Genomic DNA, 21024 nt, shown 5'->3' with positions numbered 1-21024 from the left:
GTAGGAAGAGAGGAAAGTGATTGGTTCTCAGTGAATGTAGGTTTGCGGCAGGGGTGTGTGATGTCTCCATAGTTGTTTAATTTGTTTATGGATGGGGTTGTTAGGGAGGTGAATGCAAGAGTTTTGGAAAGAGGGGCAAGTATGAAGTCTGTTGTGGATGAGAGAGCTTGGGAAGTGAGTCAGTTGTTGTTCGCTGATGATACAGCGCTGGTGGCTGATTCATGTGAGAAACTGCAGGAGCTGGTGACTGAGTTTGGTAAAGTGTGTGAAAGAAGAAAGTTAAGAGTAAATGTGAATAAGAACAAGGTTATTAGGTACAGTAGGGTTGAGGGTCAAGTCAATTGGGAGGTAAGTTTGAATGGAGAAAAACTGGAGGAAGTAAAGTGTTTTAGATATCTGGGAGTGGATCTGGCAGCGGATGGAACCATGGAAGCGGAGGTGAATCATAGGGTGGGGGAGGGGGCGAAAATCCTGGGAGCATTGAAGAATGTGTGGAAGTCGAGAACATTATCTCGGAAAGCAAAAATGGGTATGTTTGAAGGAATAGTGGTTCCAACAATATTGTATGGTTGCAAGGCGTGGGCTATGGATAGAGTTGTGCGCAGGAGGGTGGATGTGCTGGAAATGAGATGTTTCAGGACAATGTGTGGTGTGAGGTGGTTTGATCGAGTAAGTAATGTAAGGGTAAGAGAGATGTGTGGAAATAAAAAGAGCGTGGTTGAGAGAGCAGAAGAGGGTGTTTTGAAATGGTTTGGGCACATGGAGAGAATGAGTGAGGAAAGATTGACCAAGAGGATACATGTGTCGGAGGTGAAGGGAACGAGGAGAAGTGGGAGACCAAATTGGAGGTGGAAAGATGGAGTGAAAAAGATTTTGAGTGATCGGGGCCTGAACATGCAGGAGGGTGAAAGGCGGGCAAGGAATAGAGTGAATTAGATCGATGTGGTATACCAGGGTTGACGTGCTGTCAGTGGATTGGATCAGGGCATGTGAAGCGTCTGGGGTAAACCATGGAAAGTTGTGTGGGGCCTGGATGTGGAAAGGGAGCTGTGGTTTCGGGCATTATTGCATTACAGCTGGAGACTGAGTGTGAACGAATGGGGCCTTTGTTATCTTTTCCTAGCACAACCTCGCACACATGAGGGGGGAGGGGGATGGTATTCCATGTGTGGCGAGGTGGCGCGGGGAATGAATAAAGGCAGACGGTGTGAATTGTGTGCATGGGTATATATGTATGTGTCTGTGTGTGTATATATATGTGTACATTGAGATGTATAGGTATGTATATTTGCGTGTGTGGACGTGTGTGTGTATATACATGTGTATGGGGGTGGGTTGGGCCATTTCTTTCTTCTGTTTCCTTGCGCTACCTCGCAAATGCGGGAGACAGCGACAAAGCAAAATAAATAAATAAATAATATTGTGTTGTGAATTCAGACCTACTGCCATGAGAGCACCTATATAAATTCTTTGTATCTGTGTTTCCTAAGTGTTAACAAGTCTTATGAATGATGACTCATTGTACCTCTAATGTGGAAAATGTGAAGCAGTACCAGGAAAACAGACAAAAGGCCACATTTGTTCACACTCAAGTCTCTAGCTGTCATGTGTAATGCTCTGAAACCACAGCTCCCTAACCACATCCAGGCCTCACACACATTTCCATGGTTTACCCCAAATGTTTCACAGACCCTGGTTCAGTGCACTGACAGCATGTCAACCCTGGTATACCACATCATTCCAAATCACTCTATTCCTTGCATACCTCTCACCCTCCTATATGTTCAGGCCCTGATCATCCAAAATCTTTCTCACTCCATCCTTCCACCTCCAATTTGGTCTTCTGCTGCTCCTGGTTCCCTCCACCCCTGACAAATATATCCTCTTTGTCAGTCTTTCCTCACTCATTCTCTCCATATGTCCATATTTTTTTCCATACATATTTGCCATTTCCTGTGTCAGTGAGGTAGTGTTAAGAACAGAGGACTGAGCCTGAGAGGGACAATCCTCACTTGGCCAACCCCTTCTCTGTTCCTTCTTTTGGAAAAGTAAAATCTGGAGGGGAAGATTTCCAGCCACCCCACTCCTTCCCCTTTTTTGGCACACAGGAAATATGCGAAGCGTCAGGTAAACCATGGAAAAGTTTTGTGGGCCTGGCTGTGGAAAGGGAGCTGTGGTTTTGGTGCATTACACATGACAGCTAGAGACTGAGTGTGAACAAATGTCGCCTTTGTTGTCTTTTCCTTGCACGGGGGAGAGGGTGCTGTTTCGTGTGTGGCGGGGTGGTGACGGGAATGGATGAAGGCAGCAAGTATGAATATATACATGTGTATATATGTATGTCTGTGCATGTATATGTATGTATATGTTGAAATGTATAGGTATGTATATGTGGGTGTTTTTGTACATGAATGTGTATGTGGGAGGGTTGGGCCATTCTTTTGTCTGTTTCCTTGAGCTACCTCGTTAATGTGGGAGACAGTGCCTAAGTATAATAATAAAAATAAATATATAAATATTTATCTATTATACTTTGTCGCTGTCTCCCGCGTTAGCGAGGTAGCACAAGGAAACAGACGAAAGAATGGCCCAACCCACCCACATACACATGTACATTCATACACATCCACACACGCACATATACATACCTATACATTTCAACGTATACATACACAGACATATACATATATACACATGTACATAATTCATACTTGCTGCCTTTATTTATTCCTGTCGCCACTCCACCACACATGAAATGACAACCCCCTGCCTCCGCATGCGTGCGAGATAGCGCTAGGAAAATATATATAAATATATGTACATATTCATGCTTGCCTTCATCCATTCCTGGTGCTACCCCATCCCACAGGAAACAGCATTGCAGTGAATAACAGATATACATTACAGAAAGGGTTTCACACTGCACCATAGGCTTTACACATGAATTACATAATTCAGATATTTCATTTATCTCATGTTATTTACATAACTTTCAGATATATACAAATTTCAAAGATATGTATAACTGTAGCTTTTATTTTTTTCCATTTTCCTGTTACTGGAGAGTATGCAAAAAAGGTAGTTAGTATACTTCTCTTCTGTTTAATACAAATATAGACAAAAAGAGGAGGGAAGTACCTTTCCACCATTTTCACATCATGGTTGAACATCTCAAAGATGGCTTGTTATGGATATACTACCATAATTATCTTTTTTGTTCGTTTTTGCCTATAATACTGTACTGACATTAAGATCTTGGGGGTAAATAATGCCTAATTCTTGTGTAATTAAAAAGAATTTAAGCATATATTTAATTCTAAAAATTCAAAGAATTAATAGTTGACAAGGTATGACAAATCAGTAAGAATGACGTTGCCTGAGATATGAATTTAATCCATTGTATGACTGGGGCCTGCCACTGGTCCACCCTCGTCATCAGATTCCATAACTTCAGGTAAATCTGAGTAAAACTCAAATCTGTTGCGTCGTTTTGAAGATTCTAGATTAAATCCCCGGTTTATTTTTTTGTTGCCCTGAAAAGGGAAGAAAACAAAACAATTTTTTTAATCAACTTACAAACAATGTCTGACTCATTATCCAAATGAATATCTTAAGAGAGCAAACACTGATACCATCAAATATTTTTATCCACACCCACATGATACTGCCAAACTTCATCCCTTTCTATAGGACAAAGGACTAAAATATCAACCACATGGAAAATATGGCAAAAACTTGAGAAACATCTCTTCTCCAATCTAATAAATGTATTTGTAACAATTTACAATGTACTGCCAACTAAAGGCTAACTTTTAAGATACTGTACAAGTATGGTAGCCAAAGTGTAGGTAGTATATTTATACAAAATGGAAGACAAAATAAACTCGAGCACCACTTTTTTTAAATAATAGTCTTCATAATATAAGAAGTGTATATATTACAGGTGCCTCACCTTTTTTCGATCATCCACCTCAACATCATATAAGTATTCAATGTTCCAGAAGCGTACCACATCATCCATTGAACACGTGGCTAGAAGAGATCCATCACTGGATACAGACATGTTTTCAATTCCAAAGACTTTGTGTTGCCCTACTACACCAACAAAACGGTGAGCATATAAATGCACAGCCCTGAAAAAAAAAACATAAAAATAAAGGATTTGTTGTTACTGTTGATTTAACATCTCATTTTTACATCATTCCTTACTCTTGTATATTACCAACACCACATTCTGCCCACATCTAACTTGATAAGCACACTTTTAAGGGGCAGCTTGCTCCTTTTCATATATTCTAAATTTATTCATCCATGTGGACTGCATCTCTTGTTGAAAGAATAAGCAACCTTCAAGATTGTAATTCTAGTTTTTAATGTAAAAATACTTTCAACCACTAATGGGAATACTAAAGAAAGCAAAGCAAGAAACTAGTTGGGAAAGATGTTCTTAGTAACAAGCAGACAATGATTAGAACTATTTAAATGAAGAAACAATAAGCACTACAAGTGGTGAAATGCTTAAAATGAGTTTAGACAGCAAAGGTTTATGAGATGGGATCCTGGAAGCTAACATAAAAATCACACCCCACACAGTTCAGAGTTAGCTAAACAAAAAATAGCATTTAATTAAAATCTTAGGCATGTAAAATTACATTACCTGATATTCCCATCTTCAGAGCCTGTAAGTATCATGCGATCTGTGATGGGGGTAACACAGTGGATCACGTCTGGGTGGCCAGCAAACTTATCAATGTGGAAGCCAAAATCGCCCCACTTGAAGATGAAGAGTGTCCCTTCACCAGACCCTACAACCAATCGTGTATCATTCCGTACCAAGGAGAGGGATGTCATCTCACTCCCATACATCTCTGACTGCCAAGGAAATCTGACATGAGCAAAAAAAACTTTGAACTAGATATAGTTTCCTCCACCAGCAAAAGAATTCACTCAAGACCCTACTCTTACAAAAAATCCACACATGGCAGAAGTTTGTTAAGAGGATGATCAAATAATGGAAGGAAATGGCAAGGTTCTCTTACATCTGCTTATTTACCAAATCATGCTAATTTACGGCTCTGTAACATAACTTTTGACTGATAACAGCTCAATGTACTCATTTTTGTTTTAAGGGCATAAGATCTGTGCTAGCTGCGAGAGGGAAAGGTTGGGAGGATTATAACAGGTGAAGTCAACTGGCAGCATGAAATATACTTTGAAGTTAAAAGAATTAATTTCAATATTTCAAAAGAACATACTCTGCTAATCAGACCTAGTCAACAAATGTTCATCATATGGATGGAGAATACTGTCTAAACACCCAATTAATAATTTCTCAACTTTGTGGCAAAAGTGATCACTTAAGAACTGTGGCAACCTCATTCCCACCTTACCATCTCTTATCCATCCCTTCAGCTGACCACCAAAATGGACCCTCACTTCGGAAATGTGGACTGTAAAGCCTACAGAAATGAATAAGTGTGGAGAAGGAATACTCCAAAGGAAGAAAACTCTCTCAGAAGAAAAACAATAACATGTAAACTTACAGGTAATTCCCTAAATACCATGTTACTTGGTATATCACCCTTCTCCATCAGCATTTCTTTTGATACTCTAACACTTCAGATGCCTGTACAGATACTCCTCAACTTACGATGGGGTTACAGAAATGAATAAGTGTGGAGAAGGAATACTCCAAAGGAAGAAAACTCTCTCAGAAGAAAAACAATAACATGTAAACTTACAGGTAATTCCCTAAATACCATGTTACTTGGTATATCACCCGCCAAACCATTAAAAACATAACAGCAACAACATGAAAGGAATGGAAAAGTTTATAGGGGTAAATAAGTAAAAGAGTACATTAAAGCAAGACAGCATAAAACCATCCTGAAAACTGGTGTCGTTATAAGAATGTTTTCAGATTAAAAGCATGATAAACCATTATGCGTATTTCAGAGCTAATGTAGTGACTGTAATGGATTCAACGGAAATGATAAAACAAGAAATAAATCCTTATCCTATATCATCTTATACTTATTTCATGTTAGTACTTATCAAAACTTTTTCCTTCCTTCATGGAAAAAGAGAACAAAACTGCAATCTGCTCTGGGTACTCAGTTTCTACAGCAAATGTTATATTTGGAGTTCCTTAATTTTCTCATTAATATTTAATCATCTTCCACAAACATCTTTAAAATTCCCTTTCAATTTTCTGTGCAACTCCTCACTTAAGCTCTCATTAGCTGGTTCACTGGGTGAAGTATTTTCTCATTAGCAAACTACAATGCCAGATTTTACCTTAAATTCATGGAATAAATCAACATTACCTACCTGCAATTCTAATTTCTTTGCCCTAATGTTGAATCCTGCAATAGATCCATCACTAACTGCTGCCGCCATGGTCCTTTTCATCTCATCTGCAAGGAGAGAGTTCACCGTTTGCTCACCACATTTGAAGCTAAACACAGACTTTTTCTTTCTTAGATCCCAGATCTTCACAGTGCCATCATCATCACCAGTAGCACATAAAAATTCATCTATTGGAAGAAAGCTAAATATTGATGACTCATGTGCATCTTGTATGTGATGTTTTACAGCTGAATTTTGGGTATCAAGGACAGCCAAAGACTTGTCTTTACTGATGGTGTACAGAACAGTGCCATCTTCATTGTAACACACAGCTCGACATGATTTCTTGTGATGTGAGAATCTAGTCACCTCTTCAACACATTCTCGACTGTATCGATATCTGTGAGGAATGAGAAAAATCAGGAAAATTTAAAACCAAACTTAATGGCATGTACAATAGTTCAAAGTTATAAGCACGAGAAATTGTAATGATATCCATATATTCATAGTCACTGCATTTGATGTGACAATATATTTTTTCTTTTTTTTATACTATGTTCCTTTATCCTCCCTTGGCAACACATTGCACACAGAAATAACCATGTGAATAATATATAATATGTGTAAGAAGGAAAATAAAGAAGTCAAGTTAGGATTTGTTCTCAAAGGCTCAGGCTGGTATGTCTGAATGTAACCAGGATGAAAACAGAAAAGAGTGGTGCCATATTTGATGACAGGAACCTGGATGTTCTGGCCCTGAATAAAACAAAGTTGAAGGAGAAGAGGGAAGAATCATTCAGGTGGTGATGTCTGGGGTTAGTTAGAGGATGCATTGAGGAACTATCTGAAAGTAGGGAAATATGTTCAAAATGATTGTGGTTAGGATAAAAGTAAGTTATGCGAGATGGGTGACAGCTAATGTTTATGCAACTGGAGCTGAAAGAAGTAAAGATGAAATGTACTCTGGAAGGAATTAAGTACAGTACTCTACCAGTTTTGATGTGGCAAATAAATGGGGCAACAGGTCATCGATATAAATAAAAAAAATGGGCATATATGTGGCAAATAAATGGGGCAAGAGGTCATCGATATAAATAAAACATGGGCATATATGGGGAACATACGGTTTAAAACAAGGCGCACACATATGTATACATGAGTAAGTGAAGGAAAGTATGAAAAATTATGGTGAGTTTAAGTTTAGGGGAAGTAACATGTGCAAGAAAGAACTGCTAAAGGATAGCGAGTTTGGAAATGAAAGTGTTCTAAGATGCCGAGGGAGACCGAGTGAAGAATGACATTGGGTGAAAGTAAATGAAACTGTGAGAGTGGATGAGGGGTGAATGGATTTTTGAGAAACTGTGCTTAAATGTGTGGCATGTGGCATGTGAAGTGTAAGAGAGGGCAATGACTGGTCGAATAAAAATGTTAAATAAATTAAGAGAGAAAAAGGAAATGATTGGTTGGTACCTGTTGGAAAGGAGAGCAAAGAACTACGAGGAATACATGAAAAAAGCAGTACAAGGCCAAAAGAAAGGTACACGAAATGAAAAAGAGGAAAATGAGAGATGCAGTGAGAGATTATCAAAGAACCTCACAGAGAATAACAAAATGTTTTAGAAACAGGTGAGCAGATGGGGAAGTGGTAAAATGCAAAGAAGATATGAGGAAGAGATGGACTGAGTATTCTAAAGGGCTGCTGAGAGTGTTATAAGTCAGGGAGGCACATTTGTTTGGGATAAGGAAGTATGCAGAGCTAGAGAGTCATGGAGACTGTTATGTAAAATGAGAAGGCACTGTAAAAGCTTTGCACATCAAAAAAGTGTTGCGAAGCAGAAAGAGTGGATGGAATTGCAGGCAAGATTCTTAATAAAGGATTGATAGTCCCATTGATTACTTAGTCTGGCTGTTCAACATTTCTAATGCCCAAGGTAAGGTGCCTGAGGATGGTAAAATGCATACATAATGCCCTTGTATTAAGGTAAGGGGAAAAAAAATGAAAGTTCAAACAACAGGGTTAAGTATACTAAGTCTTACTGGAAAGGTGTATAAGACAATGGTTGGAGACAAGACGGCGGCATGAACAAACCACCTGACTGGGAATCAGCAATGTGCCATTATAAGCAGTAAAAAACGTGTGGACTAAGCATTTCCTTTGAAAAAGTTGCAAGAAATATCTGAAGAAGGATTTGCATGCAAATTTTCTGAATTCAGTAAAAGCTTATGATAAGGTTGACAAATATGCCAGTTGGAAAGTGCTACAAATACTTGTGGAAGGAAATGCTGGGGAGTTTTTACCTAGATAGTAAGAATATAGTGATGGTTATAGTGATGGGTGATTTGAATGCAAAGGTGAGTAATGTGGCAGTTGAGGGAATAATTGGTATACATGGAGTGTTCAGTGTTGTAAATGGAAATGGTGAAGAGCTTGTAGATTTATGTGCTGAAAAAGGACTGGTGATTGGGAATACCTGGTTTAAAAAGCGAGATATACATAAGTATACGTATGTAAGTAGGAGAGATGGCCAGAGAGCGTTATTGGATTACGTGTTAATTGATAGACGCACGAAAGAGAGACTTTTGGATGTTAATGTGCTGAGAGGTGCAACTGGAGGGATGTCTGATCATTATCTTGTGGAAGCAAAGGTGAAGATTTGTGGGGGTTTTCAGAAAAGAAGAGAGAATGTTGGGGTAAAGAGAGTGGTGAGAGAAAGTGAGCCTGGGAAGGAGACTTGTGTGAGGAAGTACCAGGAGAGACTGAGTACAGAATGGAAAAAGGTGAGAACAAAGGAGGTAAGGGGAGTGGGGGAGGAATGGGATGTATTTAGGGAAGCAGTGATGGCTTGCGCAAAAGATGCTCGTGGCATGAGAAGCGTGGGAGGTGGGTTGATTAGAAAAGGTAGTGAGTGGTGGGATGAAGAAGTAAGATTATTAGTGAAAGAGAAGAGAGAGGCATTTGAACGATTTTTGCTGGGAAAAAATGCAAATGAGGGGGAGAGGTATAAAAGGAGGAGGCAGGAGGTCAAGAGAAAGGTGCAAGAGGTGAAAAAGAGGGCAAATGAGAGTTGGGGTGAGAGAGTACCATTACATTTTAGGGAGAATAAAAAGATGTTTTGGAAGGAGGTAAATAAAGTGTGTAAGACAAGGGAGCAAATGGGAACTTCAGTGAAGGGGACTAATGGGGAGGTGATAACAAGTAGTGGTGATGTGAGAAGATGGAGTGAGTATTTTGAAGGTTTGTTTGAATGTGTTTGATGATAGAGTGGCAGATGTGGGGTGTCTTGGTCGAGGTGGTGTGCAAAGTGAGAGGGTTAGGGAAAATGATTTGGTAAATAGAGAAGAGGTAGTAAAAGCTTTACGGAAGATGAAAGCCGGCAAAGCAGCAGGTGTGGATGGCATTGCAGTGGAATTTATTAAAAAAGGGGGTGACTGTATTATTGACTGGTTGGTAAGGTTATTTAATGTATGTATGATTAATGGTGAGGTGCCTGAGGATTGGCGGAATGCGTGCATAGTGCCATTGTACAAAGGCAAAGGGGATAAGAGTGAGTGCTCAAATTACAGAGGTATAAGTTTGTTGAGTATTCCTGGTAAATTATATGGGAGGGTATTGATTGAGAGGGTGAAGGCATGTACAGAGCATCAGATTGGGGAAGAGCAGTGTGGTTTCAGAAGTGGTAGAGGATGTGTGGATCAGGTGTTTGCTTTGAAGAATGTATGCAAGAAATACTTAGAAAAACAAATGGATTTGTATGTAGCATTTATGGATCTGGAGAAGGCATATGATAGAGTTGATAGAGATGCTCTGTGGAAGGTATTAAGAATATATGGTGTGGGAGGCAAGTTGTTAGAAGCAGTGAAAATCTTTTATCGAGGATATAAGGCATGTGTACGTGTAGAAAGAGAGTAAAGTGATTGGTTCTCAGTGAATGTAGGTTTGCGGCAGGGGTGTGTGATGTCTCCATGGTTGTTTAATTTGTTTATGGATGGGGTTGTTAGGGAGGTGAATGCAAGAGTTTTGGAAAGAGGGGCAAGTATGTAGTCTGTTGTGGATGAGAGAGCTTGGGAAGTGAGTCAGTTGTTGTTCGCTGATGATACAGCGCTGGTGGCTGATTCATATAAGAAACTGCAGAAGCTGGTGACTGAGTTTGCTAAAGTGTGTGAAAGAAGAAAGTTAAGAGTAAATGTGAATAAGAGCAAGGTACCTAATAGTACAGTAGGGTTGAGGGTCAAGTCAATTGGGAGGTAAGTTTGAATGGAGAAAAGCTGGAGGAAGTGAAGTGTTTTAGATATCTGGGAGTGGATCTGGCAGCGGATGGAACCATGGAAGCGGAAGTGAATCATAGGGTGGGGGAGGGGGCCAAAATTCTGGGAGCCTTGAAGAATGTTTGGAAGTCGAGAACATTATCTTGGAAAGCAAAAATGGGTATGTTTGAAGGAATAGTGGTTCCAACAATGTTGTATGGTTGTGAGGTGTGGGCTATGGATAGAGTTGTGCGCAGGAGGGTGGATGTGCTGGAAATGAGATGTCTGAGGACAATATGTGGTGTGAGGTGGTTTGATTGAGTAAGTAATGTAAGGGTGAGAGAGATGTGTGGAAATAAAAAGAGTGTGGTTGAGAGAGCAGAAGAGGGTGTTTTGAAATGGTTTGGTCACATGGAGAGAATGAGTGGGGAAAGATTGACCAAGAGGATATATGTGTCAGAAGTGGAGGGAACGAGGAGAAGTCGGAGACCAAATTGGAGGTGGAAAGATGGAGTGAAAAAGATTTTGAGTGATCGGGGCCTGAACATGCACGAGGGTGAAAGGCATGCAAGGAATAGAGTGAATTGGAACGATGTGGTATACCGGGGTCGACGTGCTGTCAATGGATTGAACCAGGGCATGTGAAGCGTCTGGGGTAAACCATGCAAAGTGTGTGGGGCCTGGATGTGGAAAGGGAGCTGTGGTTTCGGTGCATCATTACATGACAGCTAGAGACTGAGTGTGAAAGAATGGGGCCTTTGGTGTTTTTCCTAGCGCTACCTTGCACACATGAGGGGGGAGGGGGTTGTTATTCCATGTGTGGCGAGGTGGCGATGGGAACAAATAAAGGCAGACAGTATGAATTATGTACATGTGTATATATGTATATGTTTGTGTGTGTATATATATGTGTACATTGAGATGTATAGGTATGTATATTGTGCGTGTGTGGACATGTATGTATAGACATGTGTATGTGGGCGGGTTGGGCCATTCTTTCGTCTGTTTCCTTGTGCTACCTCGCTAACGCGGGAGACAGCGACAAAGCAAAATAAAAATAATAAAAAATAGTAAGAATATATGCAAGAAGGAAGGCGAGTGGTTCCCAAAGAAGGTGGGCCAGCGTCAAGGATGGGCGATTTCACTAAGGCTGTTTAATCTCTTCATGAATGGGGTAGGGAAGGAAGTACATGAGGGTCTTGGAAATGAAGCACTTCTACAGTATTCTGAGGGTATGGGGGTTTAGGAAGAGAATCAGTTGCTGTTTGCAGTTCAAATGGTTCTAGTGGCACACTTAAGGGAAACTCCAGGAACTAGTGTCTGAGTTTGGGAGAAAGTGTCAAATGAGGAAACTGAGAGAGTTACTGTGAACAAAAGTAAGGTGGTGAGGTGCTGCAGGGAATGAGATAAGATGGTTTGAGTCAAAGTTCAAATGGGTAGAACCTGCAGCAAGGAGTGAGATAGGATGGTTGAGTCAAAGAATGAATTGGTTTAAAAAGGTGGAAGTGAGCTGACAAGAGACTGAGTGAACAATAGGAGAGAGTGAACTGAGGCAATGTGGAATACAATGGGCAATGTGCTGTCAGTAGACTGAACCAGGGCATATGAAGCAGCCAGGGAAAACCACAGAAAGGTCTGTGGGGCAAGGTTGTGGATAGGTGAATGTAGTTTTAGTGCATTACATGTGACAGTTGTTGAATGGATGTGTGAATGAGGCCTTTTCTTTATTCCTGGCACTATCTTGCTGATATGAGAAATGGCATACAGGAATGAAAAAATAAAAATAGACAGAAGCAATAAACTCACATAATGACCTCTCCATCCATAGTTGCTGTTGAAAGCAGTTCAACAGACGGATGGAAACATACATCCACAATGCCTGAGTCTGCTTCAAGGTCAGGTGGATGATCTCGTTGGGCCTCTATTGCTGGTTTAACCCCAAATATTTCCTCCAAAGTTGCTTCTGCATCAGAGCTTGAAGATGTGTCCGTCTAAGTGGAATAAGACATTAATGACAAGTTTAAATGGGGAAGGTCCAATCACCATATGTTGCATGGCAGTACTACTTAGGATTGTTCTGAACACAGCACAGGAAAAAACAGGACTAAGTGTAACACTATATGACCTAAAAATCTGAGTATGGAGGTAAAAGAAAAGATGTAAGAGAACATGGCAAGTAACTGACAAAAGAATGAAGAACAAATGCTGCACAAGAAATATATGGAAACTTTGGGATGTTATTAGAATTGCAGCAGATTGTGAGATATGAAAAAGGAAAGATTGCTCATTTCCAATGACTCTTTTATATAAAAAATGGGACACCAAAATACCCTCTAATATCATACACTTAAACTTTAATAAAACCTTCAACAAAGTACCACAAAAAAGATTATACAGTAAAATAAAAGCACACAGCACTGGAAATTAAGAGTGCATTTCAATAGTGGATTGGCTAACTGATAGGAAACACTGAGTTATATTAAACGAGGAAGCATCTGACTACCTTCATATAACAAGTGCAGAAGTACATAGCCCAGTCCTAAGACCCCATACATTTCACCATTTATATCAACAATCTGGAGACTAGACTCACGAGCAGAAATCTGATTTTCACCAATGATGCAGCATTGGGGTATAAAGACCAGTCAACAGAAGACTGCTTACAGATTCACAGTGATTCAAACAAGCTATGGAAAGATCAGAGGCATGGAAATGAATTTCAAAATAAATAAATACAAAGTAAAACCACATTCTAATGGATTTCAATATATTGGAATTTTGCTTCAAAGAGGACTCTTCAGGCCCCATCAGACTGAGTTTGGGACACACAGAAAAACTCAAGGAAAGTTAGTTACATCCTAAATCTAGTTTGATAAGGTAAGGAACCATCAAGATGAGTTTGGGATGTAGAAGAAAAATTACCCATCAATTCCCAATATTGCTCCAGGATGCTTGGTGTCAGGAATACATGAGAAAGCCTATTGCACATCATATTGGTGCACTTTTTTTTCACTAACATACAATGTTCTTTCTGGTAGTTTAACGGTACAATACCATTCATTACCTAAATTTAAATCTACAAATATAATTTAAGTATCCCTGGGGATAGGGGAGAAAGAATACTTCCCACGTATTCCCTGCGTGTCGTAGAAGGCGACTAAAAGGGAAGGGAGCGGGGGGGGCTGGAAATCCTCCCCTCTTGTTTTTTTTTGTTTTTCTCAAAGAAGGAACAGAGAAGGGGGCCAGATGAGGATATTCCCTCAAAGGCCCAGTCCTCTGTTCTTAACGCTACCTCGCTAACGCAGGAAATGGCGAATAGTATGAAAGAAAGAAAAGAAAATAATTTAAGTATGTATATCAAAATAAAATAAGATCTAACTAAGTCATGGCCTGCCTGTCTGAAGTAAGAGTGCAATGGGTCAATGCATAAACAAATCAGTATTCATCTTCTCATGCAATAGCAGTGTTATTTTGGTACATGAGCCATACCTTTTTGTATCGAATCGTGGCAAATAAGAGAGTTATCAGTGTTGCAGGTGCTTAGAGGTCCAAGAAACACATATCACAGCTGAAAAGCTGAGAATGACTGAACACTACAAGTGTGGGAAAGTAGCTCAAGCATGCCCCATTTCTGACAAGGACATGATTCAGGTGACTAAGTGACCCTGGAGCTGCCCCTGTTCTGACAAGGGCATGATTCAGGTAACTCTATTTCCCTCTAACTCAGAGTTTTCTTTGCTACTCCCTGAACTCTAGTCTCAAGGGGTGACCATCACACCACACTATCATTGTTGGACCAAAGTAAGTTTACAGTTCACAATTACTTTGCAAATTCCTTGTGTTGCTGGGTGAAAATTTAGGATGTAAGAGAATTTAATGTGGCATTTAACAGACAACCCTTCCTCCCCAGTTAGTCAGTTAGAACAGTGTTTTACTATAAATGACTTTCTAATAGGACCGGATTCATAACCGGATATCTATGTGGATATTGCCAGTGTAATAAGAGGAGTAAAGAAAGATGGGAACTGCATTCACAAGGAGACTTAGACATACTGCAAAGTTGGTCTGATACAGGATAACTGCAAAATAATGAAGATGGAACACAGAGAAAAATGACCTCAATAAGCTACAGTAATGTCTGTGTGAGGGACTTATGGGTCGATACTGTACCTAACCTGTCATGTCAGCACCAACTTACAAAAATCCTAAAGAGCAACAAACTGTCTATGGACAAAAAAAATTAGAATCATTTTTCATACAAAGACAAGGGTATATTCAACAAACTATTCACAGAATAAACAAGGCCACAAGCAGAATATGCTTCTCAAGTTTGGTCATCTCACTTAAAGTACAAAAAACTAAACGAGGTCTGGGGGAAGGCAACAAAGATACATACCTGAATTAAGAAATGTGAGGTATTTGGAGAGAGGTTAGAGACTACAAATTTACCCACAATGTAAGAAAAAAGTCAAGAGTGACTTGATCACAACCTTCAACTAAATGATGCTGACAGTGAACAGTCCACAGAAAATTACAAATACATAAAGATCAGCAGCCAAAACAAGAGATTATGCATGAAGTTGGTCTGGAAAAAACGTCTAGTATAAGGGTAGTGGAGTAATGGAAAACAATAAAAAATAAAACTGTAAATGCTGACAGGATAAAAAAAGTTGTATGATAGTAAAGATAATCTAAGAGATGGGGACCGATAAGTGTAGCACTTCTGCCCAATATCATAGAAATAGGTAATATAACAGGTATGGAAATGAACAAACACATGCACACATATGCTCTGTTTAGAATCAGTCAAAAAAAAAAAAAAAAGGAAAAACATGTCAAACCTTAAAGAAATAATGGCAAAATACTGTACTTACATCTGACTCGTCACTAACACTAATCTCTGCCTCGCTCAAGTTATCACTCTCCTGCAATAACATACAAATTCCTATAAAGTCACACAAAAGTATATAGATATATACTTAAGTAAGAACAACTTTACATTAATATCTCCATTGTTCAGGGCAGCACCCTACACGATATGTAATGCATTTTCCAGAGCAGCCTACTCTTTTAAGATCCTAAGTTGTTTGTCTCTAAGTGTAACATGAGTAAAACTTATCAGTAAGTAATAATGGGCTGTGTAATTATTGGAATCAGGGAAAAGACAACAGAGTGAGCCTGTTGTGTGGAAGTGATCAAACAAACTTTGCCATCAATGTAAGTAAGAACCACCATGTGAACTTCATTTTGACATCCTAGACCAATGCTCATTCTTATCACAGAAGTTTAGAAGATCTGTCAGGCATAACCTTTTTCTCTAAACTCATGCTGGCTCTAAGTTTAGAGGTTTCTACTTTGTGAATACAGTATTCATTTACGTGCACTTTGATTATGTTTTCCAGCGTTTTACAAGTACAAATAATTACTTTTTTGTCTTTTAATACACTGATATTCATTAGAGTACACAGGGTGGAAAATGATAATTGCTCATCTGAATGACAGAGTTGGATATTGACCTATCCATTAGAATAATACAGGTGGATATTGACCAATCCATTAAAAAAAAAGAGTTCTGTAATGAACTATCCGTTAGAATAACTGAGTTGGATACCGACCAATCCAACAGAATAAAAGAATTGTATATTGACCTATCCATTAGAATAACAGATTTGGATATTGACCAATCCATTAGAATAATACATTTTTTTTCAAGAGATGCAGGTACATTGTGAGGTAAGGGTTTTTATGGCACAATAAGGTTATATCATCAAATACTGAATGTTGCACAAATAAGCTTTCAGAATTAAACTGTAACTTAATAAAGCACAATGATTTTCATATCCAAGTTAAGGGCACAAGTTAATTATATGGATAAAAGTTAAGCTTTAACCAACTCTGTGTAAGGAGGCATCACTTTCATAGGTTTGTTGCTTCAGAGTGGGACATAACATTAGTTGTTTTAAACCTGACATTTTTAAAAGAGTAACGGTAGGGTTGTTACAAAAACTAAGTTCTCAAGGACTAAGATCCATTAAAAATTAAATGAAAACAAAAATCTATTTTCCTAGCTATACTGTAATGCCTCTTCTTGGGCTCAAATACTAAGTTTTATGAATTATATATAGCTTGTGATGTAAAAATAGTCTACATTTGTGGTAGATCAACAGACTGTATACAATGTATCTGACCACCACCTCCTCCACTGCCTGGGAATGCCCATGAAGCAAGTAAACTTTAGTTTGTTTTTCACTGTTTTGCAGTTGTTTTGCTATACCTTGTACCGTGAGTAGCTTATATGTGTAGCATGGGATACCATAGACCTTGAGACGTATACACATATCTGGCACTGGGCAGAATGTAAACAACTGCACCAATCAGCCACTCCTCCATCCTAACCCAGGCTTAGTTTGTAACTGTCTCCATGGGGTCTAGGTGGTGATTTATAAAAACAACCAACTCCATTTCCTATAAGAAAAGTTTCGCTGATCTCATTTCTACTCCACTACCTCACTGTCGTCTTCAGACTTTAATCCACAATAATAACAATACATTTACTAATTGGCAAAACTAACTGTTCTATTAGAATAACAAACAAAAGCAATTCTACATACTCCATTATCATAATTTCCATCATTATTATCAGAATGATTGTCTGCATCTTCTTCATTCTCAGTGTTGTCTCCTTCACTGGCCTCATCATTCTGATCTTCCACAGCGATCATTGGGAAGATTCCTCCAGGTGGAATCTCATCCCCTGAGTCATCAGATTCTGGGGGATCCTCCTAAAATACAAAAAGGAAGTTACAACATTAGAAATGACTGTGATGAGGGAAAAAAAAAGTACAGTTTATACATATCCATAAAATATTTCACACTATTTTCAGTGTCTGAAAACATAATCATATTAACAAACTCTGCCAAAAATACAATTCTCTAATTAGGCAGAAATTCTTGTTTGCCATTTTCCATGATAGAGACAGCACCAGGAAAAGATGATGAATTACCCTATATATGCATATACACCAATACCAATGCTCTCTTTCCACAACCAGAGCCAACAGAACTTTCTTCCCATCAAGATATTCAGGTTAAATGTTCTTGTTTTAATACTCTGACTACAATTTGAATTTTACAAAATTTTTGCTGCTCTACCAAGATCTATAAAAACAAAGTCAACTGAACTTAAGACATCTGTTTATGTAAATGACATGATTATGAGCAAAGAAATGGTTAATGTGGCTCAAGCTTAATTAACCAAGTTGTAAATTTAAAAAAAAATCTAAGAATGAGCTAAACATATGAAACACAAAAACTTGAGGGAAATCTAAACAGAGTGCCTCACCATACAGCTAACGTGATTCTTGTCATTTTTAAGGGAGTTCACTAAACCTGAAATCAAATCTGTTCTATGGTTCAGTTTCTGATTATCTCATGATTCATAATCTTAAACCACAGTCAATATACAATCAACCTAACAAACAGAATGCAACATATGATTATCATCGCTGTATACCTCTCCCTCATAAGCAGAAAATTTAGACATATGAAGCAAGTGTCCCTGTTCTCTTGGACCTGGATCCTGGTGTTCTAGCACCTGACTTCTACGATATATCTCAGCTGCTGTGGGAGGTTAGGTGAGGTTCCTAAACATTCTGTTGACTTTTTACAAGTATTTATCTTTTTTCTCTACATTCATTTACCCAATACTTTTCCTGATAATTACAGCCTTTACCATTTCATCATCTAATTCAGTATTACAATACACAATACAATACAGTATGTTTCAAACCAAACCGAACCGGTTATTCAGTTCTTTAAACACACTAATATTGCAGTATAAATTATCGTTGACTGTCAAGAACAGGTTTGCATCACAGTTAGCATGAGTAATTGCTCATTATGTTCTGCAATGCTGGTGTAGTGTTTAAAGAAAACAATTACAGATGAAGAACATGATTTGGAGCTGTATATAAAAAAAAAAATTAGAAACAGCAGTAGAGGTTATGAATATCCAATCATACAGTATTAGGTAATACACATGTAACACATCAACACATCTAGGAAAACCTCATCTAACTTCATCTAACAGCCGCAATGACATTAGAATACACCATAATATTCGTCTCCTACAGAGGCTCATATGGAAGCTTGCTGTGTCATCTGTTGATATCAAGACCACATCACTGGTGTATTTTAACATGAAAGCTGAACATTAAGATAAACTCTGATTGCTAAGGAGGTTAGGTGAGGTTTGCAATGATTCCATTAATTTCCTACGGGTGTGCTATGCACTTTATTCGATGCACAATAAATGTATCGATATCATTTATAACAAAAGATGAAATAAATCAGCACTCTGCAAACATGTCTCTAATAACACTAACCTTATATTACCTTTAATCTAATTGGCTATTTCTGATATCTTATTTCAATGATTAACTACATACTTTCACTACATACTCGATATCCAAATCTAATTCTGATGCATTTAAACAGATAATTAGCTACCATATTAATATCAATTGGTGCAGACCGGTCAGCAAAATAAGTGCGAATTAAGTTCACGGCTTTAGATAATAACATGAATTTCTACAATCAAAAATGAAACCTAACTTCTATACAGAATGTGAATTATTGCAAAAATAAAGTGGCTCAACAATAGAGTAAATAATATTGCTATGATGCCATCTGATCACGTCAATTTGTCGGCAAAATAATCAATCTCGTGTTTAATTCGTAGGAGGTTCACCAGCTCTACTTCTAGTAACTTCAAAATATAAGCCATAACCTTACAGTTTAAAGTAGACTTGTCAGATATTATACTCACAAAATTTGGAATAAAGGACTTCATTTTTGTCACTGTCTAGGAAAGCGCATGGTAGACTACACGTTTGTTTACGTTGAAGGTGTATTAAAAATAAATCGTCAGCGAAGACTGTAGGGAAGGTACACAGGTTAAAGCGCACAAACTTACTGGCGAAGGTAAAGGCGTAACCACCATTTTCTTCATTAGAATATATTACATAATTATTGGTGTGATATTTGGCCGACCTGTCAGCACCGGTGAGTCAAACTGTATTCTTCAGACTAGATTATTTTCGATATTGTTTATTTTTCTTAGTGACAACTTTGGATAATGTTGGAGTCGGCTCGGGTCAAGAACCATGGAGGTGGAGTCCCCGCGTGAAGGTTGTCAGGTTGATTGTTTTTTTTCTTTTCAGTCAAATACTTTTCCTATATTTCAAGATGACAACTTGAATACAGGCACGAGCTCTCCCGCGACCCTGGTGCCTTTAATGCAATTAAGAGGGAACTTAAGAATTGCCCATCAGAAATGATGTTTGTATGAATCTCAGTATTTGGAAAAACTTTTCTTCTTGCATGATAATCGATAAATTCGATGATGAAGTGGCTGTACTAGTTAGCATTAAATATTTGGCCAACTGATGCCGACTAAATAAGTCAAAATGAATACACCTAACCTTCTTGATCACATGAATTTCCAAAATATAACCATCCTAATATAGTGACTTCCATCGACACTAGAAATAATACGAGTGAATACAGTTGTACATTACCAACTGTCCGTAAGTATTACAATCTTATTAATTGTGTATTTTCACCATGAGACATAATTTGAGAACCAAAGCTAAATTTTCACGTCAAATGAAATGGTATCTCTCAAGTCAAGCGTGTGAAGAGGATATTTTATGTGTTTCCTGGTATATCATAAACTCCAGGTTTTCCCTCAAGCCCTTATGATTCTCTTGGGAGAGGGTATCACGCGCTTTCGTTGTCTAATAATATTTGTAACTCGGCTTTTACAAAGCTAATCATAGACGAGACAGCAAAATGACCAACAAATGTTCTATTTCATATGTACAAATCTACATCTCATAGTTTCTCTTCTTCATCAGGAGTTGCGGTAAACCCATCATCAAGAAATTTTCCCGTGGATAACGCTTCCACAACCACCATGCATGTGATCCCGTTCAAAGAAAAAAAAAAAAAAAAATGCCCAAGGTTATAGACCCGAATTCGGGAGACACCGAGCCGCACGACTATTACGGCTAGCATTTATGATTCTCTTGGGAGAGGGTATCACGCGCTTTCGTTGTCTAATAATATTTGTAACTCGGCTTTTACAAAGCTAATCATAGACGAGACAGCAAAATGACCAACAAATGTTCTATTTCATATGTACAAATCTACATCTCATAGTTTCTCTTCTTCATCAGGAGTTGCGGTAAACCCATCATCAAGAAACTTTCCCGTGGATAACGCGTCCACAACCACCATACATGTGATCCCGTTCAAAGAAAAAAAAAATGCCCAAGGTTATAGACCCGAATTCGGGAGACACCGAGCCGCACGACTTTTACGGCTAGCATTTTGCTGGAAAACGTAAACCACATTCTGAGACACAGAACA

The 21024-nt window shown here is 38.5% G+C and overlaps 1 protein-coding gene across 2 annotated transcripts; it reads right to left on the bottom strand.

Moving 5' to 3' along the window:
* Positions 1 to 3297: 3297 nt before the first annotated feature.
* Positions 3298 to 19693, bottom strand: LOC139753255 (WD repeat-containing protein 55). 2 transcript variants are annotated; one of them, XM_071669511.1, is made up of 8 exons: positions 19568 to 19693; positions 17205 to 17375; positions 15468 to 15518; positions 12400 to 12584; positions 6331 to 6748; positions 4658 to 4872; positions 3953 to 4133; positions 3298 to 3533 (listed from the first exon to the last, which is right to left on the bottom strand). In XM_071669511.1, exons 1-8 carry the CDS (start codon positions 19601 to 19603, stop codon positions 3390 to 3392), a joined length of 1401 nt encoding a protein of 466 aa, XP_071525612.1. In that variant the 5' UTR covers positions 19604 to 19693; the 3' UTR covers positions 3298 to 3389. The 2 variants fall into 2 exon arrangements, with proteins under 2 accessions (XP_071525612.1, XP_071525613.1); XM_071669512.1 differs by lacking the exon at positions 19568 to 19693 and adding an exon at positions 19421 to 19561.
* Positions 19694 to 21024: the final 1331 nt, after the last annotated feature.

This window comes from Panulirus ornatus, chromosome 14, assembly GCF_036320965.1.
Source record: "Panulirus ornatus isolate Po-2019 chromosome 14, ASM3632096v1, whole genome shotgun sequence".
Taxonomy (NCBI): domain Eukaryota; kingdom Metazoa; phylum Arthropoda; class Malacostraca; order Decapoda; family Palinuridae; genus Panulirus; species Panulirus ornatus.
The sequence above is the reverse complement of the archived record's forward strand: the minus strand, read 5'-3'. Positions and strand labels throughout refer to the sequence as shown.